The sequence below is a fragment of the Ostrea edulis genome, chromosome 8, assembly GCF_947568905.1.
Source record: "Ostrea edulis chromosome 8, xbOstEdul1.1, whole genome shotgun sequence".
Classification (NCBI taxonomy): domain Eukaryota; kingdom Metazoa; phylum Mollusca; class Bivalvia; order Ostreida; family Ostreidae; genus Ostrea; species Ostrea edulis.
In genome coordinates this window covers 19,147,142-19,171,920 of record NC_079171.1, presented here as the reverse complement: position 1 = coordinate 19,171,920, position 24,779 = coordinate 19,147,142, and the positions used below count along the sequence as shown (strand labels likewise).

The following is a 24,779-nucleotide window of genomic DNA, read 5'->3' as shown; positions in this document are numbered from 1 at the left end:
CCGGTGTGTGGCTTAAAACCTCGGATTCTCTGTTTAATTTTTGGTCCGTTATTACAAGTTATATATGTCTCTTTATTCATTGAAACAAATAGATATTTGTTATAACAAAGTAGGCAATCTGATATAACGATATAGATCTAAATTCGTTATTTCAAATTTGAAATTTGAAATCCAGTGTTACGAACTTTGCAAATTCGTTATAACAAATTCAATCCGCTATAACGAATTAAAAAGTTTGAAATAATTAAATTCGCGATTTCAAATTCAAAAAAATAAATTGATAGGTCCTAAATGAGTTTCCATACAAAATTCATATAAAATTTCACAATCTACCTAGCAATGTTTACTTAATCTGAACTTCATACATTTGATCATGATTGGAAAAGGTAGGTGTTATCCATATATTTTCTCAGAGAGAGAGAGAGAGAGAGAGAGAGAGAGAGATCCCCCAAGCATAAGAAAATGCGGAGGATAGATAGGCAACAAGAGGGCCTCGGCGTCTGGAGGCCAGTGAATTAAGCGCGAAAGTATGTGTAGGGAGGGGGGGGGCTACATGTTGCTGAATGTACGTTTCTGGATATTGATTTATAAATAATTCATTGTGATTAATTATATCATTTCATAGCGGTTGACTGTTTTAATGACTCGAGAAAATATCATAAAGTAAATATCCACATAAGTGCATACGGTGTAGGAAATGTACTTTTTCTTTTGTTTTATCTCTGCTACCAAACATCAGAAATTTAATCCAATATCTCATGTTTTGGTACTAGGGCGTTCACTTGCAACATTCTGAAAAATAATCTTCAAACCAGGCAGATATTCTTGTATCAGAAATGAGTCGTCTTTAGCCATCACTAATTTGTATATATATATATATACAAGAGTTGCAATCGGAACTCCTCAATATTTACATTTTTCGTGTTTCTGTTCTGCGTTCCATCTAATAAATTCTGTATTTTCATCAGTCAAATCAGTGCCATTTCCTCGTCATTGCGTGTAAAAAAAAAAAAAAAAAAAAAAAAAGAAGCAGACCAAGAAGCACGTGACTTACATATCCAATAGAAATAAAACAAACTATTGCCCAGCTAACAGTTCGTAAACTTCTATATATATATATATATATATTATACAAAATCTACTTATGAAGAATTTCCTAGTGGATACCTGACTGAGCGACGACAACGAGGAAAAACGGGTAAAACTATTGGGGAGAAATACGCTACTGATGTCTACTATATCTTTGCTTTTTGTGAGGGCATTGTGTCAACGGCCGAACTCTAAAGAGAAGTTATGAGTAAACACAAAATGAAATATACAAGCGCTTCTTTGCGATAATTTCAAATAGATGACCAAAATTGCGATGATGCTGAGAAAGTTCCACAAGGAAGTCTTTACTCAGCCATTATGGAGAGTCTGCATAATGAACTTCTTCCAATCCAAGAACAGTTATCAGAAATGAAATCTGCCTTTCAGGGTGAATTGCGTTGCAAAAGTAACGAAATTCGGTCACTTCGGTGTGAAAATGAACGACTGCAGTTGGAGCTAAATAACTGTACTGCTGAAAAAAGCAGACTTGCAGATTCAGAGGCACAACTGAAATCAGAGATACGATTCCTGAATCAGAAAATAAAATCGTACGACGACGAATACGATACAAGAACACAGATTATGAAAGAATTGAAAAAAATTCAAAAGACACAAAATACCCCACAGAAACAAAACAAACAGACAGAAATTAAAATACAGTGTGAACAAAAGAGTGCTAAACAAAAATCACTTTATTCAACTGTGGTAACTGGAAAACGTCCAGATGGCGCGCAATTGATTGACACTGACTTAGATAAAAGTGATGAAAGAAGCAATTCTACAGTCTTTGGCAATGATTCATGTGAGAGAAATGTCCATCCTGAAATTCAGCAAGTGGCTGAAAGAAATATTGAACATTCACTTCAGTCTGTACTAGAAGCTTCTAAGCATCAACATACACGTAGCGTTTCCACTCCAACGGTCACATCAAGTTGTATACAAAACATTCACACATCTGTGTCTGACCCAAAGAAGAAGGCTTCCATCTTAAAAACGTCGAATGTCGGACAAAACGTCGACAGTGAAAATCCTTGCCTATTAAGAGCTACATCCCTTAGTAGGGAATTGGCACCAAATATCATCTGTGAATCACAAAGTGCCTTTACTGGATACACCTTTGTACGAAGGAAACGATCACCGTCGCGGCGTGTTGTTCTTGCTAATATCAAAGCCCGTGACACAACATTTGAAAGGGTCAAATCAGATATCATTGACTGGTGCAAAAGTAAAGACGTAGATATTTTTGGAATATTTCTTCTTGCTCATCATTCAGAACGCAAATTTCCAACATTCGTGATTAGGGCCAATATCGCCGAAAACGACTACAGCAAGACACATGAATCTGATTTTTGGTCCGACACCATTTCGGTCAGAGATTGGATCGTACGGAACGAAAAATATAAAGATAGCACAGAACATTCTGATAGCTCATAATGGCTCATATCGCAATCTTACTTCCCTTGATGATTCTATCCACATGGAATGTCCATGGAGCCTTCAGTTGTATACCGGAAATTTCCGATGTTATAGCATTCTCCGACATTTCTTTCATATCTGAACATTGGCTACCAAATAACTGCTTACCAATTTTGAGTTCACATTTTAAGCAAGACGTTATTTGCATTGCAAACCAAGGAACCACTACATATAACATAACAAGAGGTGGTGTAGTCTTTATTGTCAGAAAATCTAGAGAATACTCTGTTCGAGAAATCAAGACAACAAACAATCGAATACTGACAATAGAGATTGTGTTTGGGTCTGACAAACTATTTATCATCGGATCCCTATTGCCCTCGACAAATTTACCCATTAATGAATACAAAAGTGTTTTGTGTGACGTATTTGATCTCTGTGATGAACTCAGTGAATCTGGTCCTGTGATACTCTGTGGAGACTTCAATACAGATATCACAAATAAACCTACAAGTCCAAAGTCAAAACTTTTGACTAATAATATGGCAGAAAGAAACTTGTATAGTGTTTTTCAGACTGAGTGCAATATTGTCTCATTCCAAACTAAAGACAAAAAGATTAAAACAGTACTGGATTACATTTTTGTTCCTGAATGGTTGGCGTCTGAAGTCAAATATAAAGAGATATATAAAGGTTTCAAATACGAAATATCTGATCATTTCCCCCTCTTCTCTGAATTCAACATCAAAAATATATTCAGCTGCCTTCCTCCAGATCTATTTCGTAACATTCCAAAATGGTCAATTGCAGATTCAAATAATCTACAAGCGTACAAAAACACATGTGATCGTCTTCTCAGCACTTTTCAAGCAGATGGTGAACTGGATTATGACATTGACCAACATCTGATAAATATAACGGCCACTCTTTTATCTGCATCTGATTTTCACATTCCATACGGAAAATTTAGACCTTTTTTAAAGCCCTACTGGAAATCTAACAATCTAGATCATGCTCACTATGATATGCGATGTGCTCGACGCCTCTGGAAATCGGAGGGTTCTCCGAGGTCCAAGGAATCCAATTCTTTTGTTAAATATAAAAAAGCAAAATGTGTGTTTCGAAAACTTCATAGATTAGCAGTAAAAACCTGGCATACTTCCATATTTGATGAAATTGAAAAGGCAGCTGAATTAGACATAGGTACCTTTTACAGAACAGCGTGGAAAAATTCAAAACGAGCGTCCTCTACACTCCCTAAACATCTAAAGTACATGGATAGTACAGCCGATAATGTTATAGACATGTGCAACCTCTGGAGAAAATATTATTCTGATCTTGCCGAGGAGAAACACACTCCAAACAAATTTGATGATTTATTCAAAGAACATATTGATGAATATGTAAATCATCTAGATAGTGAGTCAAGAAGCTTCTCCCAATCTACTCTTGTACAGGATCCATTATCGACTGAGGAAATACGGCAACATATTACAGCAATATCAAAGGGAAAAGCAGCGGGTCCAGACTTTCTTACAAATGAACACATCATATACGGCGGAAACAAACTCGTAGATCATTTATGTATTCTTTTCAACCACATATTGCAATGTACATATGTTCCTGAAATGTTTAAGGTTGGTAAAGTAATCTCTATCTACAAAGGCAAAAATAAAGATAAATGTAACCCTACAAACTACAGAGGTATTACATTGACTTCTGCAATAAGCAAACTATTTGAAAAGGTTATTCTATCTCGCATTGAAAATGAATTAACTGAAAAGCGCATCTTATTTCCACATCCGTTACAATTTGGTTTCAGAAATGATCATGGTGCTATACCAGCCTGCTATGTCTTGAAAGAAGCCATTGGCTATTATGTATCAAGGGGTTCTTCTGTGCTTTTTTAGATAACGAAAAGGCTTTTGATAGAATATGGCATAATGGCCTTTTATTTAAACTGCATACTCTTGGAATTGATCGTAGAATATGGAAAATCCTGAAATACTGGTACAATGGCAATAAATGTTTTGTATCCTTTGCTGGGATGAATTCGTCATTATACAATGTTTCACAAGGTGTTGGTCAAGGAAGAGTTCTTAGTGCTTTTATGTTCCTTGTATATATAGACGATCTCTTAAATGAAATTTGTAAACTCAACTATGGGTTATTGTTGGGTGATATACATATACCAAGTATACTGTTAGCAGATGATACTGTTTTGCTGAGTAATTCGCCTCGCTCTCTTCAAAGTCTGTTGGTTATTGTTGAGCGTTATGCATACAAATGGAGACTTCATTACAATCCATGTAAAAGTGTTTTTATAGTTTTTAATAAGTTTCCTCTTTCATTTGTAAATTATGAAATGAAATTATTTAATGATCATATACCATATTGTGATAGTGTCATATGCAGGTTGTTTGCTTCAAGCAAACATGAAATGTGACAAATTGACAGATCGAGCGTGCAGGGCTGCAAGAACTAAAATACATTCCTTGTATACAATTGGTGTGAACAGTTTTCAGATTCATCCTATAGTTTCAGCTAAAATTTGGAAAAGGATTGTGTTACCGTCGGCATTCTATTCTTGTGAGCTATGGACAGCATTATCTAAAGAAGATCTGAACAAAATTGAATATATCCAAAGACATTTTTCTAGAATAATACAAGGTTTTTCAAAATATTCTCCATCTCTTTTGTGCATTGCAAATCTAGGTTTATGGACTATGGAAGGTTATATTGATAAATGTCGTTTATTATTATTCGGTAGACTGCATAGAGCAGATCAAAACTCTACTCACAATAAAGTATATAGATTTATCTCCAATGTTTGTGTTGCTGAAAAGTTTCTTGTGACAAAAATTATTATTGATACTCTGACAAAATACGAAATGTCTAATGTATTTTCTGACCATGCTGATATTGTTTTTGATAAACAATCATTTTCAAAATTAGTTTTTAAAAATGTATTTCTAGTAGAAGATAGAAAATGGCATAATGCAATATCACAATGTCAACATATGTCGTTGTTTATGAAAATTCATTGTAAATTAAGACCAAGTCATATCTGGTGTATCCTTAATGAAAATCCTGGTCAACGACGGTCTATTAATTGTCTCTTGCAACTTGCTTCTATGAAAATAGTTTCAAAAGAATGTACTTTGTGTGGTAAAAATGTTTTAAATTATAACATGCATGTAATGCTTAGTTGCTTCAATGTTTTATCAGAAAGAGAACATTTACTAGAGAATATATTGGATCTGTTAGACCTTGAAGAATATGTTAATTTTGAGAGCCAAAGTATTGAAACACAATATCTTTCTCTTCTGGGATGTATTAATGGTACAAGCTTTGGAAATTTGTCTCGTGATAAATGGAAAAAAGTAATTCAAATTGTTTCAAATTACGTTTTCAAATTGAAAAATCTCTTTATCTTTGATTGTCGTAAAGTGTAACTTTGTACATATATAATTATGTGTGTTTGTTCCTGTTCATATCTAATTATATAATGTTCTAGTTGTCAATTACTTATAACTCTCCATTACCTTGGAGGAAATAAAGAATATCTTATCTTATCTTATATATATATATATATATATATATATAATATTATTATATATTATAAATAATATTATTTCTTCTAATAAGCCAGACTGCTTCGAGGAAGAGGGCGTTTTGGAGACCGTCAGACTCGCATCGTTGTTAAGTATGCCAGATTGACTTTATTTCGTAATAGGACAGACAAAGCCGGAAAACAAAGTACCCCAACCGAACCTGAAACTGGCGACCAAACAGAACAAGGTCAAGGTAAGACTATTCCAGATATTTGTGGCCACACGTCTCTTCTATAGGGCGTTGTAATTTGGAATGAATTATTACTTTCAAAAGTCGAACGAGTTTTAAAAACACGACATATTTGTAGAAAACATAATATGTAATATGCCATGTTTCTATCTCCTATATGTAATATACCATGTTTCTATCTCCTATATGTAATATGTCATGTTTCCATCTCCTGTAATATGTCATGTTTCTATCTCCTATATGTAATATGTCATGTTTCTATCTTCTATATGTAATATGTCATGTTTCTATCTCCTATATGTAATATGTCATGTTTCTATCTTCTATATGTAATATGTCATGTTTCTATCTTCTATATGTAATATGCCATGTTTCTATCTCCTATATGTAATGTCATGTTTCTATCTTCTATATGTAATATGTCATGTTTCTATCTCCTATATGTAATATGTCATGTTTCTATCTCATGTAATATGTCATGTTTCTATCTCCTATATGTAATATGTCATGTTTCTATCTCCTATATGTAATATGTCATGTTTCTATCTCATGTAATATGTCATGTTTCTATCTCCTGTAATATGTCATGTTTCTATCTCCTGTAATATGTCATGTTTTTATCTCCTATATGTAATATGTCATGTTTCTATCTCCTATATGTAATATGTCATGTTTCTATCTCCTATATGTAATATGTCATGTTTCTATCTCCTGTAATATGTCATGTTTCTATCTCCTGTAATATGTCATGTTTCTATCTCCTATATGTAATATGTCATGTTTCTATCTCCTGTAATATGTCATGTTTCTATCTTCTGTAATATGTCATGTTTCTATCTCCTATATGTAATATGTCATGTTTCTATCTCCTATATGTAATATGTCATGTCTCTATCTCCTATAATATGTCACGTTTCTATCTCCTGTAACATGTCATGTTTCTATCTCCTATATGTAATATGTCATGTTTCTATCTCCTATATGTAATATGTCATGTTTCTATCTTCTATATGTAATATGTCATGTTTCTATCTCCTATATGTAATATGTCATGTTTCTATCTCCTATATGTAATATGTCATGTTTCTATCTCCTATATGTAATATGTCATGTTTCTATCTCCTATATGTAATATGTCATGTTTCTATCTCCTGTAATATGTCATGTTTTTATCTCCTATATGTAATATGTCATGTTTCTATCTCCTATATGTAATATGTCATGTTTCTATCTCCTATATGTAATATGTCATGTTTCTATCTCCTATATGTAATATGTCATGTTTCTATCTCCTGTAATATGTCATGTTTTTATCTCCTATATGTAATATGTCATGTTTCTATCTCCTATATGTAATATGTCATGTTTCTATCTCCTGTATGTAATATGTCATGTTTCTATCTCCTATATGTAATATGTCATGTTTCTATCTCATGTAATATGTCATGTTTCTATCTCCTATATGTAATATGTCATGTTTCTATCTCCTATATGTAATATGTCATGTTTCTATCTCCTATATGTAATATGCCATGTTTCTATCTCCTATATGTAATATGTCATGTTTCTATCTTCTATATGTAATATGTCATGTTTCTATCTCCTATATGTAATATGTCATGTTTCTATCTCCTGTAATATGTCATGTTTTTATCTCCTATATGTAATATGTCATGTTTCTATCTCCTATATGTAATATGTCATGTTTCTATCTCCTATATGTAATATGTCATGTTTCTATCTTCTATATGTAATATGTCATGTTTCTATCTCCTATAATATGTCATGTTTCTATCTCCTATATGTAATATGTCATGTTTCTATCTCCTATATGTAATATGTCATGTTTCTATCTCCTATATGTAATATGTCATGTTTCTATCTCCTATATGTAATATGCCATGTTTCTATCTCCTATAATATGTCATGTTTCTATCTCCTGTAATATGCCATGTTTCTATCTCCTATATGTAATATGTCATGTTTCTATCTCCTATATGTAATATGTCATGTTTCTATCTTCTATTTGTAATATGTCATGTTTCTATCTCCTGTAATATGTCATGTTTCTATCTCCTATATGTAATATGTCATGTTTCTATCTCCTATATGTAATATGTCATGTTTCTATCTCCTATATGTAATATGTCATGTTTCTATCTCCTATATGTAATATGTCATGTTTCTATCTCCTATAATATGTCATGTTTCTATCTCCTGTAATATGCCATGTTTCTATCTCCTATATGTTATATGTCATGTTTCTATCTCCTATATGTAATATGTCATGTTTCTATCTTCTATTTGTAATATGTCATGTTTCTATCTCCTGTAATATGTCATGTTTCTATCTCCTATATGTAATATGTCATGTTTCTATCTCCTATATGTAATATGTCATGTTTCTATCTTCTATATGTAATATGTCATGTTTCTATCTCCTATAATATGTCATGTTTCTATCTCCTATATGTAATATGTCATGTTTCTATCTCCTATAATATGTCATGTTTCTATCTCCTGTAATATGCCATGTTTCTATCTTCTATATGTAATATGTCATGTTTCTATCTCCTATAATATGTCATGTTTCTATCTCCTATATGTAATATGTCATGTTTCTATCTCCTATATGTAATATGTCATGTTTCTATCTCCTGTAATATGTCATGTTTTTATCTCCTATATGTAATATGTCATGTTTCTATCTCCTATATGTAATATGTCATGTTTCTATCTCCTATATGTAATATGTCATGTTTCTATCTTCTATATGTAATATGTCATGTTTCTATCTCCTATAATATGTCATGTTTCTATCTCCTATATGTAATATGTCATGTTTCTATCTCCTATATGTAATATGCCATGTTTCTATCTCCTATATGTAATATGTCATGTTTCTATCTCCTATATGTAATATGTCATGTTTCTATCTCCTATATGTAATATGTCATGTTTCTATCTCCTATATGTAATATGTCATGTTTCTATCTCCTATATGTAATATGTCATGTTTCTATCTCCTGTAATATGTCATGTTTCTATCTCCTGTATGTAATATGTCATGTTTCTATCTCCTATATGTAATATGTCATGTTTCTATCTCCTATATGTAATATGTCATGTTTTTATCTCCTATATGTAATATGTCATGTTTCTATCTCCTATATGTAACATGTCATGTTTCTATCTCCTGTAATATGTCATGTTTCTATCTCCTATATGTAACATGTCATGTTTCTATCTCCTATATGTAATATGTCATGTTTCTATCTTCTATATGTAATATGTCATGTTTCTATCTCCTATATGTAATATGTCATGTTTCTATCTTCTATATGTAATATGTCATGTTTCTATCTTCTATATGTAATATGTCATGTTTCTATCTCCTATAATATGTCATGTTTCTATCTCCTATATGTAATATGTCATGTTTCTATCTCCTATAATATGTCATGTTTCTATCTCCTATATGTAATATGTCATGTTTCTATCTTCTATATGTAATATGTCATGTTTCTATCTCCTATATGTAATATGTCATGTTTCTCTCTTCTATATGTAATATGTCATGTTTCTATCTCCTATATGTAATATGTCCTGTTTCTATCTCCTGTAATATGTCCTGTTTCTATCTCCTATATGTAATATGTCATGTTTCTATCTCCTATATGTAATATGTCATGTTTATATCTTCTATATGTAATATGTCATGTTTTTATCTCCTATATGTAATATGTCATGTTTCTATCTCCTGTAATATGTCATGTTTCTATCTCCTATCTGTCATGTTTCTATCTCCTATTTGCAAGATGATTTTTTCCATATATTTATACTGATCAACACCAAAAAATATTTTTTGAATATGAATTTTAGAAAAGCAATATAGACTACTAGTAATTTCGCAGACTATTTTCAAATAATGTTTTCATACATTTATTTGGTCTGGAGTGAATCGCTTAATTACTCCTTGTTACTTCTAACGCTAAGTTTACTGGATAGATATAATCTAGAATTTGAAGACAATAAAACGCGTTTTCATAAAATCCATCTATTGTAAGTTACTAATGCTAATTACTAATACTAAGTGATTTAGGCACCAGTAGTCTACCAACTGCAAGGATTTCCGATATTTGATTGCTTTGTCTTTAAATGTAAACGCATTTTGAGAATTACCACGTCTGATTGCTTGTATATCGTTTAGCGTACCATTGGAGAATTTTTCACCTATATGGAGACGTCATCACTGCCGGTGAAGGGATGTAAAATTTAGGCCTATGCTCGGCGCTTACGGCCTTTGAGCAGGGAGTGATCTTTAACGTGCCACATCTGCTGTGACACGGGCTTTCGGATTTTGCGGTTTTATCTGAAGGACCGTCCCTTTTAGGCATCTCCTACGACAAACAAGGGGTACTGAGGACCAATTCTAACCCGGAAAAACTTGTAAATTTTCTTGTTTAAAAGTTGAAATATATTATTCCTCCCTATACAACTCTCTCTCTATTTTCCCCACTGTTTTGGACTTGATTGAGAAGTGATAACACTAATTTGTAATTGGATGTCTAGAAGAGTGTCACAATTTGCAGGTGCGATTCACTGTTTCACAAAGCACCATATCTCGCCTTTGAAGCAGATCTATAACAACAGCATAGTTAATCAGATGATCATCTTCGAGCATGCTGACCTCTCATGACATCAGCAGCACAGGATCGCTTTATCCGATTGCGCAGACCTGTACGATCCTGACATTGTTCTGACTCCGCAACATCGACGGAACGACTCTGGACAGTGATCTCAAACTTAGAGTATGGCCGCGGTTACCGGCGACAGTTTGGTTCGGCGATAAATCTCAATTTTTACTGTAAATGCATGATGGAAGACTTAGAGTGTATAGCCGCCAAAATAAACGGTTTGCCCAAAATTGTATCCAGGTGGATGACCGGTTGAGGGGTGGGTGATTGGTTGGGGGCCAGTGTTACATATATATGATGTGGGCAGTTATTGACTTCACCCACCGTATATTTAAAAAAAAAACAACTAAAAATCCACATCATGGAATAAGAAAAAAATGTTAGATTATATTTCGAATTTCCTTGATAGCTCTATGATATATTTATACTTGTGCGCTATCACTTATCACTATTTGAAGTATTTCTTTTTTTTTAAATTGGTCTTCAATTTTTCACATATAACGCATTTGAAATATCTTTGATTGATTTTATATTGTTTAATATTCCCGAGAATATTTCACTCATATGGAGACGTCACCATTGTCGCTGCAAAAAGGCCTATGCTCGGCGCTACGGCCTTTGAGCAGGGAGGTATCTTTATCGTGCCACAGCTGCTGTGACACGGGGCCTAGGTTTTTACGTTCTCATCCGAAGGACCGCCTCTTACAACAAGCAAGGGGTACTGAGGACCTATTCTAACCGGATTCCCACGGGATGAGTTGGTTTTGTATTTTAGTTCATTTCAAAATGGCGAGCGCGAGTAAAGATCATGTCGGTTCCAGATAGTGCCAATTTCGCTGTTAAATAAAACAAAACATGTATCTTTTTCATTGTTCAACATAGTTTTACATGAAATTAAATGCCAATTTTCCAGGTCATTTATTGAAGAAATATTCCAATAAACCTGATTTTAAAATAGTAAGATTCTTGTATAACATGTTCAGACGAACTTAGCTGCAAAGGGATGTTAGTGATCACCCCCCCCCCCACACACACACACACACACACACACTCTCTCTCTAATTTACACGAAATATATCTTTTTTACGAATTTTGTGTTTGATTTACACATAGTTACTGTCATAAGTTCTGTCTTGCCACGGCCCATTAGATTACATTGTATTCAGTACTGGAGAGAGAGAGAGACAGAGAGAGAGAGAGAGACAGAGACGGATCTTGTCAATCTGTTTGTCTGTCTTTGTCGTAACTTTTGTGCTACATTATATACATGTTTGTTTTTTTAAATATAGGTTCTACATTAAAGAAATATGGAAAGATCATCGGTGGCGGATTCTTAGTAGGCGGAGGAACAATGATTGCCACCCCTCTCCTTTTATCCGCGGCGGGGTTTAAAACTACGGGGGTAGCTGCAGGTTCGTTGGCGGCGTTACTGATGTCAACAGGTGCCAAAGGGATAAGTGGAGGGGCACTGACTACTGGAGGATCAATAGTGGGCGGATTGTATGTGGCGGGGAAGATCTGGAAAACGCTAAAAAAAATAAAAAGTAATAAAGAACTGGTATTACACTAAATAAGCAAATTTAGAGACATGTCGGAGATATTTCTTTCTATAATCACTATATATACATGGGGAAAACGTATATAACAAGCTTAAAGTAATTCCACCCTACTGTGATGTCATCAGATTTTGCAAAATCAATGATTTCTTTACATTTATGCATGATAGGAACATAAATTTTGTTGGAGTCTTTCCCGATAGTTATTGTAAAAAATCTTGTTAAAAATCAATGATAAGTTTTAAAATATTGAATCCAAGGGCAATAACTCTGTTTCTATTGATTTCTTTATCAAGTCTATTATGCGATAGATTTCCTTTATTTTTACAGACATTTTGTATATTTTTGTGAAGATACACTTTCATGAAATTGTTATGAATGCTACTATATCGTCATAACCAGTTAAAAAGTGTGATGACATATGTATTTTATTTGATAATTTGTTAGTTTTAACTCTAATGAATGGAAATAAATACATTTTTCAAACTTGTATCAGATAAAACTGCGAGTATAGAGTTACCTTAACATACACAGTGTAAGTGCAGGTCTGCATTTAGATAAAACAAACCAAGTAAGCTAATCCGTATCACAGGTGCTTGGGTCATAATATATGAATACACATCTAACCTTATACATATGTAAATAATCAACAAGGCCGGAAGCTTAAAAATGGCGGTGATTCAACTCGCTTATTTGCAGCCCGAAGTTCTGCAAGAAATAAAACTTATTGTATCTTTTCCTGTGATGTCTTATATCCTTACATGTTGCAAATATACTCAATTTTTTCTGTCAACCATCTCAACCTGCCCGGAAATCAGTCTCTTTAAAATGTATCACGCGAACCAAAAATGACGCTTCCGGAAAATTCAAGGTAACCCCTGGACACACCAGAGGTGGGATCAAGTGCCTAGGAGAAATAAGAGTCCCTTGTTGACCGGTCACACCCGCCGTGAGCCCTGTATCTTCATCAAGTTAAGGAGGTATCCGTAGTCAAAATCAGTGTGCCAAGGACGGCATAATCGGTATGAAACAAGTCAGACAGCATTTAACCCAATGATAGGTTGTAATGGCAAACTAGTATATATCGCACCCTTTATCGTCTATCCATTTCATCAGATAATAACAGATTTCTTCTTGTTTTTTGTTTTTGTTTTGCACTGAGAGGGCCTTTTCTCCAGAACTCCACGTGTTTCTCCATTGATCAATGAAGGTTCTCCATTCCTCGACTAAATTCTGAACTGCTTCCTACATTAAATCTGGGCGTAAACAGCAGAGCTCATTTTGTCTATTCTGCTACATGTACCTGATATCCAATCAGAATTTCTACCACGTTTATTTTAGCTGATGCCGATGAATGACGAAGACTACAGACCGATTCTGACACCGTGTAATGTTTTCAGACTATCGCCATGATTGTGTCAAATTTTAACAATTTCCAACATACAAGCGTTCACAAACAAAGGCAATAAGTCTAGATGAATATATGGCAACTGCCATTGACAACCCCGAGTAGAAAATAGATTTGGAGTTTCTAAGGGTAAAACCTCTGTTTAGGATACATTGAATATTAATATTACATGTACCTGCATCAACTTTATGCATTTCCCCCGGGCTGCCTACGATCTTGCCTTAACTTTTGAGACCACCCCTGTGGTGTCATACACTGTGTTTATACCCATAAGGCGCAAGCACTTCCGCTTCAGTTTTGTTCCAGCATCTTGGAAGAAAGACCGCGTGCTTTCTTCTATGAATAAAACAATATTTGTTAGCCTGCAATTATGATGTCCGACTCGTACAAAATCTGGGCTGCGTTCAAGATCGTAGCGGCTAGCCTAGGGGCTCGGTATAGTGGCTGATTTTTGCCATCAACAAAACGATATTTAGCAACTTTTCGACCCGAAATAACGAAAAGACGACAAAATGATATTATTACCTACTTTTCACCTCAAAATAACGAAAACACGCTACGATCTATAACGCAGATGACCGTGATAGACGATCGCGCAGAATGCTAGAGGCCGATAAAGGGCTGCAACATTTAGGCCTATGCTCGGCGCTTATGGCCATTGAGCAGGGAGGGTTCTTTATCGTGCCACACCCGTTGCGACACGGGACCTCGGTTTTTGCGGTCTCATCCAAAGGACCGCCACATCTAGTCGCCTCGTACGACAAGCAAGGGGGTACTGAGGACCTATTCTAACCCGGATCCCCACGGGTTTAAATGGCACTTACTTTTAAAGCCCTGTGTGTGTTACATGTAGCTCTTGGTTACTGATTCCCACGTCAATTTTATTATTCGTATGAGATTATCTCGTTCTATTTTAAACCCTATTCTCGCATAATCTGGCAAAATTCTGGTCTATCCTTTGTACGCTTTCTCTCACGGAACGATATGCTGCACTGTTTACTGTCAGTGCGCATGCGTCTGAAGACCGAAACGAGGAGGAATCTCAGTGTATTTTTATAGGGCTGTCAAAATTTTTGCGTTTAAACGAGAATTTTCAACTTTAGAAATATGTTATTTTCACGAAGTTTATACATTCAACTGGGGTAAGGGGTGTCACATATATTTTATAATTAAATAGATCTAAAATGATATTTCTTTTGATAGTATTTTATATTTCCTACATTAAGTATTTAAAGAGAAGTCGGTTTTAATACATTTAATCATCTTTCTCACTAAGTGTAAAAGCCACTCTGTCCCACTTAAAAGCATTCAAAGTTAAACTAGACGCACCTCCTATACAAGAGAGCTCTAATCTCGAAACTGGCGTATTGCAATGGTACTTTCTATTGCTCCTTTGCATAATGATTATCAAATTAATTTCGATTATTACCACGTTTGGGAGCGATCATATTTGTCTAAATCACAATCTCTTTCGCATATTCCTGTTTCTCTTTCGAGCGATGGTTCCCGTGGGAAACCGCACAGGTTAGAATAGGTTCTCAGTAGCCCTTGCTTGTCGTAAGAGGCGACTAAATGGGGCGGTCCTTCGGATGAGACCACAAAATCCGAGGCCCCGTGTCACAGCTGGTGTGGCACGATAAAGATCCCTCTCTGCTCAAAGGCCATAAGCGCCAAGCATATGCCTAAATTTTGCAGCCCTTCACCGGCAATGGTGACGTCTCCATATTATGAATGAAAGATTCTCAAGAGGGACGCTAAAGCAATACAAGCTGTAACAAGCTTTCGAGCGATGTATTTTTACACCATTTCATGCACTTACATATGAATTTGAATATTAGGTGAAAATTCCTTTAATGCCCTTATTTTTATCTTGATAAAGTTATAACCCACAAAAGATTCAATTCCAAGGGAAGAGAGACGAAAGAAAAGACAGTAAATTCTTTTTAACAGGGATTGAATTTGAATTTTCGTTTGCCTGGGAAAAAGTACATATAATCCCTAGGGTCTCTCTCTCTCTCTCTCTCTCTCTCTCTCTCTCTCTCTCTCTGAGTTTGTCTTTCTGATAATCCATTTGAAACATTTACATTATGTATATAACATATAAGTGGCCCTTAAAAAATGACCCTATCACTGTTCAAAATTTAACGTTAATCACTATTCAATGACCGTTTTGGGGTCAACTTTAAAATGTTAAGAAATGACCACTGGGGTCGTTTTTCAATGGGATCACTATTTAAAAATGAAATTCATTCTTAGCTCACCTGAGCCAAAGGCTCAAGTGAGTTTTTCTGATCAAAATGTGTCTGTTGTCTGTTGTTCTCGGTGTAAACTTTTCACATTTTCATCTTCTTCTCGAGAACCACTGGGCCAAATTTGGCCAAAAGCATCCTTGGATAAAGGGCTTTCAAGTTTGTTCAAATGAAGGGCCATGCCCTCTTCAAAGGGGAGATAATCACAAAAATGGAAAAATAGGGTTGGGTCATTTAAAAATCTTCATCTCAAGAACCACTGGGCAAGAGGAGTTGAAATTTTCATGAAAGTTTCCTGACATAGTGCAGATTAACGTTTGTTCAAATCATGGGGTAGGATGGGACCACAATAGTGGATCAAAGTTTTAAATAGAAATATACTGATTGTTAAGCCGTTCTTGGCACACTGATTTTGAATGTGGATAACTCCGTTTGCCTGATCAGGATATAGGGCTCACGGCGGGTGTTACCGGTCCACAGGGGATGCCAACTCCTCCTAGGCACCTGATCCCACCTCTGGTGTGTCCAGGAGTCCGTGTTTGCCCAACTATCTATTTTGTATTGCGTATAGGAGTTATGAAATTGATCACTGTTCGTTATCTTCACCTTGCATATAGGGAAAATCTTGAAAAATCTTCTTCTCAAGAGCCAATGAGCCAGAAGAGCTGAGATTTACATGAAAGCTTCCTGACATAGTGCAGATTCAAGTTAGTTCAAATCATGACCCCAGGGGGTAGATTGGGGCCACAATAGGGGATCAAAGTTTTACATGGGAAATTGGGAATAAATAGAAAAACTCTTTTAAAATCATCCTCTCAAGAACCAATGGGCCAGAGGAGCTGAGATTTACATGAAAGCTTCCTGACATAGTGCCGATTCAAGTTTGTAAAAACCATAGCCTCCAGGGATAGGTTGTGGCCACAATACGGACTAAGGTTGTACATGCAAATATATATGAAAAGTCTTCAGATATGGGCCAAGGTAACTCAGGTGAGCGATGTGGCCCTTGGGCCTCTTGTTATTACTTAAATTCTACTTTCACAGCTGTCGGGATTTCCAGTCGTTGAAATAGATGTGATATAATATATCGTTTCTAATCTGATCTTTTTGTTTATTGGGCGCATGCATATGGATGCATTCTACAATAAAGATATTTATCAAGATTCACATGCGCATTTTTTCACTATGACACAGCATTCATGAAGAAATGGCTATCACTGATTACAATTCGTAAGGATACCAAAAAAAAAACAACAACTATTTTTAGTGATGGCTAATGAGATACTTGTTGTATAGCAATGCAGACTCCAGCAATATATTGTTGCCCAGTGCTGTGTGAATAGTAACAAAGATATACCAGAAATAAAGGAATCGGGGTGTTACAGACGCTTAATGTGAAAGATTATAAGACTCTCTTATGAGTATCCATGAAATATTTAGAGCAAATTCCACCCGAGGCTTTTATCGGATTTTTGCACCCTCCGAGGGTGGAATTAGCTTTAAAAACATTTCATGACTATTCATAAGAGAGTATTTTTCTGTCATATCTTTAATTACTTTTTTCGTTTTGCCCTTACCATTGCCATATTGATAATTTTCAAATTAATTAATTTTTAGTTTTACATTAGAAAATAACCCCGGAAACAAATTATATGACCTTAATTTTGGCATGCTGGCCGTTTGGGTGAATTAATTATTAGAGTTATTTCGCCACGTCGCTCACCTGGATCACCTTGGCCTTTCCCGTTGTTCAGCTGTTGAGATTTTATAGAGTTTTTATCATTCTTTATTCCCATGAAGCATTTTGACCCCATATTGTGGCCCCCAACCTAGACACAAAGGATCACATATCTTGCTGTTCACAAAGTCAAAGATCATGGTATGATATGAAAGATCTCGCCATAAGACATCTGAATACAAAACATGAAAGCTCAAATTAAATAGATCAGGAGATATTGAATAAGTAAGGTATCAAAAGTAGGTCAAACGTCCAGGTCAAAGTCACAAGGTCAAACACATAAGTATAACAAGGTCCTGCCATAAAGAATTTATAAACAAAATGTTGAATCTCTACCTTAAATAGTTCAGGAAACATTGAATTGTTTAGGGGTTTTTAAAAGTAGGACAAACTCCAAGGTTAAAGGATAAACACCATTGTGTCACAAGGTTTTGTCATAAAGAACTTATATACAAAATATGAAAGCCCTACCTTTAATAATTCCGGATGTACTTTTATAGAATAAGTTATAATATCTCAAAAGTAGGTCAAACTCAAATTTCAAGGTCACAAGATTAAAGGACTTGCTATGAAATGAAAGCTCTTGCCATAAAAGATATATATACAATATATAAAACATCTACATTAAATATATACATATTGTGTAGGTAAATTTTTTTTTATCAAAAGTAGGTCAAACATCCAGTTCACATGAAAGGTCTTACCGTAAAGAATGTATATATAAAAAAATATGAAAGCCTAAGCTTAAATATTTCAAACGATATTTTTAAAGATTTTTCATATATATCAGCATTTACAAAACTTCGATCCCCTATTGTGGCTCCAACCTACCCCTGGGGACAATGAATTGCACAATCTTGGATCTACGCTATGTCAGGAAGCTTTCATATAGATTTAAACTTTTCTGGCCAAGTGGTTCTTGAGAAGAACATTTCTTTAGATTTTCGCTATATGTTCACATGTAAAACATCTACCGCCTCAGACAATATTTTATTCCTCAGTTCCAACAAAATACATTGTAAATGCCTCTTTTGACCTCAGTCAATAAATGGATGTATAGTATTGAAACAAGTTCAACCACTGAAATGAAGTCGTTTTCATCCATTTAAACGTGCATGTACATGTTTTTAGTTTAGTATATGTAGAGTGTGTTTGCATGTATGTGATGTATTGTTTTATTCTTTTAAAGCTTTTTATATTAGTATACATGTACAACGCCATTGAATACTTTGTGTAAAATTAGGCGTTAAATCAAATAAAAAAAACCCCAAAAAACAGTTTCAGGAAAGTTGAAATTCAGGGAAGTTGTATATTCAGGATACTGGTATGCATATTCCACCGTTGTTGTAATAGCCACTGTGTTTAGGATTATAGATATGTGTTATCAACCTTAAGGACTTTTACTGTTGTACAGAGATCTAAAAGTGATTTGCGCAGCGTTAACCAATAGGACAGAGCTGAGAATACTGACTATGTCCTAATGATAAGACAGCGCAGTAATCTAAGAGTATTTAAGAGTTCTTGTCATTCGTGTTTTGCACTGAATCTGTCAAAATGCGCTTCTCTGACAAACTGGCATTGTTCCTAACTTGCATGTGTGCAGGTATGCTGTGTGTGTGAGAGAGAGAGAGAAAGAGAGAGAGAGAGAGAGAGAGAGAGAGAGAGAGAGAGAGAGAGAGAGAGAGAGAGAGAGAGAGAGAGTGTGTGTGTGTGTGTGTGTGTGTGTGTGTGTGTGTGTGTGTGTGTGTGTGTGTGTGTGTCTTGACTAAAGCCTCTATTCAGATTAATGGAGTTATATGAATTAATATACATTACATTCCATCATTGTAACTTACCAGGCTTCTTCAAGCTCTGCTGCTGTGATGCATGCGTGGATAAACTTCCGGACTGTGCAGATTACACTCGGGGTGCATGTAAACCACCCTATCTCAACTGGGCTTTACAACACTGCGCTGCTTACTGTGGATTATGCCGTAAGTGAAGAATATTAACCGTTATGTATATTTTGGTCGCATTATTATATGCCATGGTTAATTAACACACACACACGTCTTTAAAGGGTTTAGAAAGGTAATAATAATTCTTTATTGCGAAAGACATACATCTTATAGCATTATAACAAAATTGAACATGGATAATAATTACAAAGCTGAAAATAAACGGCCAATTCTTACAAGGACATCTAGCAGATGTAAATACAATAGTATAATGATAGTAAAAAAAAAAAAAAAAAAGAATGACGATACAAATTACATATTATGGACTGTTCTTAGTTCAAGAGCTTTACAAATAAATTTATAATGATAAAAAATACAGCACACTGTATTCCTCAGTGTTTGATAGGCGTCACCCCCCCCCTTTTTTTTTTTTTAAAGGAAATACATGAAGAAAAAGAGAAAGGGAATCAATTTAGCAAAATTAAAAATGGGAAAGTAATCTATCAATCAAGAAAAATTCAAGGAATATATTTTTGTTCATGTGTATATAGAAATTATAAAGGTTCGTATAACATTGTCCTGTACAGAACTACAATAATCATATTAAATATCTTTATTGTAACAGGTAAACAATGTGTGAACACAAGGAGTGACTGTCGTGAATATGGAAAATCAGCGTGTCTTCCACTGTATGAAAGATGGGCTAGAGAAAACTGTGCGGAGTACTGTGGTTACTGCAGCTCAAGTAAAACCTTAGCTGCAATAATGTAGCCCTCTCTGATTTTTTTTTTTTTTTTTTTTTTTTTTTTTTTTAGGGAGAGGGCTACAACTCCTTAGGATCTCCGTAATGGTGCAAATGCGGGAGTGATTCACTCCCGCAACATTTGCGCTCATTCTAAACATTTCCTGACTTTCTTTACGTAAATAAAATGATATTCTATGTTTCTTAGTCATTATATAAATTTACAACCTGCAACTTTAGATTTGTGAGGCTCTGTTCTACCGTTTTCAACAATTTCGATAAATTCCAATTTCTCGATTCATATTTGTGCGCCATGTTTGATGTACTGAAGTTTCAACTTCCGGTTGTCAAATCATTTGCATATGCCATATAAGGTAGTATTTACATCAATGGAAAAGTATGGAGGCGAAAGCTATTTCGTCGGTATTGAAAAGGTTTGAATTTAATATCAAGTTTAAAACCGAACAGCAGAGTGTAAATTCTTTCTGCAACAATATGATTTTCCTTTCTTTGTCGAAGTGGCTCGAGTAACTACATTTTCGCGCTGATTGTCAATGATTAGGCTTTTCATTAGATCCACCTACGAGATCTCGCGATAACAAGCATGGCGGAGCAGACGAAGAATTTTGCATGCTGTACATTATATTTAATGAAAAACACCTTTATTAGACATGCCCGAGCACAAAGTTGGTACTCCTTTTGGTGTAAACAACATTTGGGAGTAATACACAGAGTTTATTATCGGTTATTCATAAAATTATTTTGCACCATTACGGAGATCCTATGGAATTGTAGCCCTATCCCGAAAACGTCAGAATTAAAAAAAAATTGGATAGGGCTACATTATTGCAGCTAGTAAAACCTGTGTTTTCTCATGCTATATTCAATTTACTGAACTGACCCTTGCCAGCCATTTATGATAACCTGCAGATAGTTTTATAAGTACCACTTTCACTTCTAATTACCTGCAAGTAGTTTTATAAGTACCACTTTCATTTTTCCATGAAGAATTTTTTTATGCGTCTCCGAAATGGAAGGAGTATATATTACAATGTATACACGGTCTACTATCTACCTATAAAACGCTTCCTCTATCGTAATTAGGAAAGTATGCACAATTTTCTGAAATATTTTGCTGATAGACAAACTATAGCCTACGATATGAAGCCAAGTCTGTATATGGGATTCTCTTCAGAATTTTTGATTTACACCGTGTCATGTTCCCTTCTGCAAACATAGAGCGAACTAAAGAACATTATGTGTATTAAAATCTCCAATGCCACATGCTTTAGAATAAAAATAACAAATGCTGAAATAAACGGTTTTACTTTAGACATATAACAGTGCAGACTTTATATATCGCTCCATTTCTAATTGCAGGAAATGCCGCGAATCAAACGAATTTTAATAAAGTTTTCTTTTCTATTCGGATATAGATCCAAAATGTTTGTTCTCCCCTTGGATGGATTTAAAACCATGTTCAGAATCATGTGGTGGAGGGCGGACTATTCAAGTGAGAACCCTTCTAATAGTCCCAGATGGTACGCCTTTGGCAAAGGACTGCGATGGTGATTTAATCCGAAACAAATCGTGCAACATCAAGCCCTGTGAGTTTACTTCTACCGTACACACATAACTGTGAATACTTAATTGAATGGATGATTAATTCAGTATGGTTCAGTTACGGAAGCAATTCATCTTCAGGTTTATCGGAGCAAGAAATAGGAGTAACTCACAGCTAATCTCCCCCCCCCCCCCCCTATCAGATGCATCCAACTATTATTTCCGGGTCCAGAATTACACATTGAAGTTATAAGACGGATGCAATTATTTCACATTCCATCTACATGTACAATAAATACGGTATTCTATATATGTAAATGGCACGTACGAGTACGATGTGGAACGTCACTACATGTATATCAGTAGAAGTACAGGTTGTCTATGTAGACCGCCAAACCTTAATTCGGGTCAAAATTTCACAATGTATCAAGAGTACAATTTTAGTCCCCTAGAGGCGAAGTCAAAGGAGGCTACCAGTTTGCACTTCGTCCACCTGTCACTTTTTTTTTTAACATACTATGATTTAGAAAGTTGGTATGTGGTTTACTACTGTATGTTTACAGATTGAGTTTAATTAAGTTTCGTCATAGTTGAGTGATTTTTACGAGATTTATGGTATTTTGTGCCGAATGTAGTTTTCCAGACTTTCCTCTGCAATGCCTTATTTTAGCTATAGGAATCGGTTTGGAAGACATCTTTGTTTGCAGATGATCGTTGACATGTTTTGAATATCAAAATAAAAGGAAATGCAAAACTCAAAATTTGAAATTTCAAGTGGACCACACGCAGAATATAAACCAAGAACTTGACTTGGGACCGCCGGAGACATGTATTGTTATGCAATATGTACAGAATGCTTGTTGCATGTACTAATATATTGCTGAAATATTTCCAGTCGACTAGAAATAAAAAGAAATATATGAACAAAGTATACATTCTGATACAAACTCTATTATTTTTTGTACAGGTACCACGCAAAATCCAGGAAATCTCGATCCTTCTGTGAATGTAGATCCAGCATTACTACCGATATTGGTCGATCCAGTCAGTAATTTAGTGAAAGGAGAGATCGCCGGAGAGGGAGCTGGAGTCGCTGTCGGCGAAACAGTTGGTGCTTTAGGCGGTGAGGCGGCTGCAATAACTTTTGGAGAAGTTGTGCTCAGTTTGCTACCCGAACTATTATTTGGTTTCTTAGGGAAAAAATAAACAGATGATAAAGAATTGACTTGTCTAAGATCTTCAGTATGAATTTAATTTCTATTTTGTACTGTGGTGAATAATAATTTTACATTTCCAATGCTGCCTTTGAAATCTTTACAAATTGTAATACATGTAATAGCCATTTCTTCGTGAAAGCGTTGCAACTGTAAACAATAGTGTGTGTATCAGATTAATACAGCACGTCTATTTTAACGGTTGGTAATTCCGAAAGAAAGTACAAAGTAAAGATAAGAAATAAACTTCATTTTTGAAAACTGCAACGCTTCTCGCCGGTATACTTTTCATGAAGTGCTGACGGGTTTTTCGCGTTCATTGACAATATCTTCCCATGGGTACGAATTGTACTCCTTTGTTAGCTAACCTGTTTTCATATGAAGCAGAATTTATTCAAAAACATCAACGTGGGAAGAAAAAATCTCTTGCTGTGGCCTTCAATTCGACATTTAGATATATCGACGACGTTTTATCTATTAACAATAATAACGTTCATTCGTATGTCCATTTGATATATCCCTGTGAGCTCGAAATAAAAGACACCACAGAGTCGTCCACTTCTGTTTCATACTTAGATATTTTATTGAAAGTAGACATTAACTGGAAACTGACATCTCAACTGTATGACAAACGGGATGATTTCAGCTTCTCCATCGTCAACTTCCCATATTTATGTAGCAATATTCCATTATTACCTGCATATGGTGTTTATATATCTCAACTGATTCGATACGCAAGAGCTTGATCTGCTTATGGTCAGCTTTTAAATCCCTTGTACCAAAAACATGAGTGATTCGATTGAATTTCTAATGTTTGATAGCGGAAGATAAAACAAGAGACCCACAGGCCTTATCGGTCACCTGGGAATTAGTGAAAAGAATCACTACTCCCAAGGGCTATGAAATCTAGAAAAAACTTTCCTATTCTGAATGTCTAAGCTAAATCTTAATGTTCAGCAACAGTATAAAACAAGATGTGTTCTTAAAACTTCAGTGCCCTCAAAAGTGCATACACTGATGAATATGATGTGAAAGGTGAAGATAACGAACAGTGATCAATCTCATAAATCCCATAAGCAATACAAAATAGATAGTTGGGCAAAGACACACCCCAGGACATACCAGAGGTGGGATCAGGTGCTTGGGAGGAGTAAGCATTCCCTGTCGACCGGTCACACCCGCCGTGAGCCCTATATCTTGACCAGGTAAACGGAGTTATCCGTAGTCAAAATCAGTGTGCCACGAACGGTCTAACAATCGGTATGAAACACGCCAGACAGCATTTGACCCAACGATAGGCTGTATTAGCAAACCATATCTTTATAACGACCATACATTTGTAGAATTTGGGAAATGCTGACTTTAA

At 35.1% G+C, this 24,779-nt stretch overlaps 2 protein-coding genes across 2 annotated transcripts; both read left to right on the top strand.

Moving 5' to 3' along the window:
* The first annotated feature begins 342 nt into the window (after nucleotides 1-342).
* On the top strand, nucleotides 343-12,975 carry LOC125662705 (interferon alpha-inducible protein 27-like protein 2B). Its single transcript, XM_048895029.2, has 3 exons — nucleotides 343-386; nucleotides 6,154-6,312; nucleotides 12,296-12,975. The coding sequence occupies exons 1-3, from the start codon at nucleotides 374-376 to the stop codon at nucleotides 12,574-12,576; spliced, it is 453 nt and encodes a 150-aa protein (XP_048750986.2). The 5' UTR covers nucleotides 343-373; the 3' UTR covers nucleotides 12,577-12,975.
* A 6,502-nt stretch (nucleotides 12,976-19,477) lies between these two features.
* Nucleotides 19,478-23,496, top strand: LOC125662312 (uncharacterized). Its single transcript, XM_048894474.1, has 5 exons — nucleotides 19,478-19,560; nucleotides 19,796-19,930; nucleotides 20,520-20,639; nucleotides 22,073-22,243; nucleotides 23,167-23,496. The coding sequence occupies exons 1-5, from the start codon at nucleotides 19,512-19,514 to the stop codon at nucleotides 23,403-23,405; spliced, it is 714 nt and encodes a 237-aa protein (XP_048750431.1). The 5' UTR covers nucleotides 19,478-19,511; the 3' UTR covers nucleotides 23,406-23,496.
* The last annotated feature ends 1,283 nt before the right edge of the window (nucleotides 23,497-24,779 follow it).

Coding starts and splice junctions, on each gene's coding strand:
- LOC125662705 (XM_048895029.2), top strand. Junction 6,313..12,295: donor CCAAACAGAACAAGGTCAAG/GTAAGACTATTC, acceptor TTTTAAATATAG/GTTCTACATTAAAGAAATAT.
- LOC125662312 (XM_048894474.1), top strand. CDS start 19,512: ATGCGCTTCTCTGACAAACTGGCATTGTTCCTAACTTGCATGTGTGCA. Junction 19,561..19,795: donor CCTAACTTGCATGTGTGCAG/GTATGCTGTGTG, acceptor GTAACTTACCAG/GCTTCTTCAAGCTCTGCTGC. Junction 22,244..23,166: donor ATCGTGCAACATCAAGCCCT/GTGAGTTTACTT, acceptor TTTTTTGTACAG/GTACCACGCAAAATCCAGGA.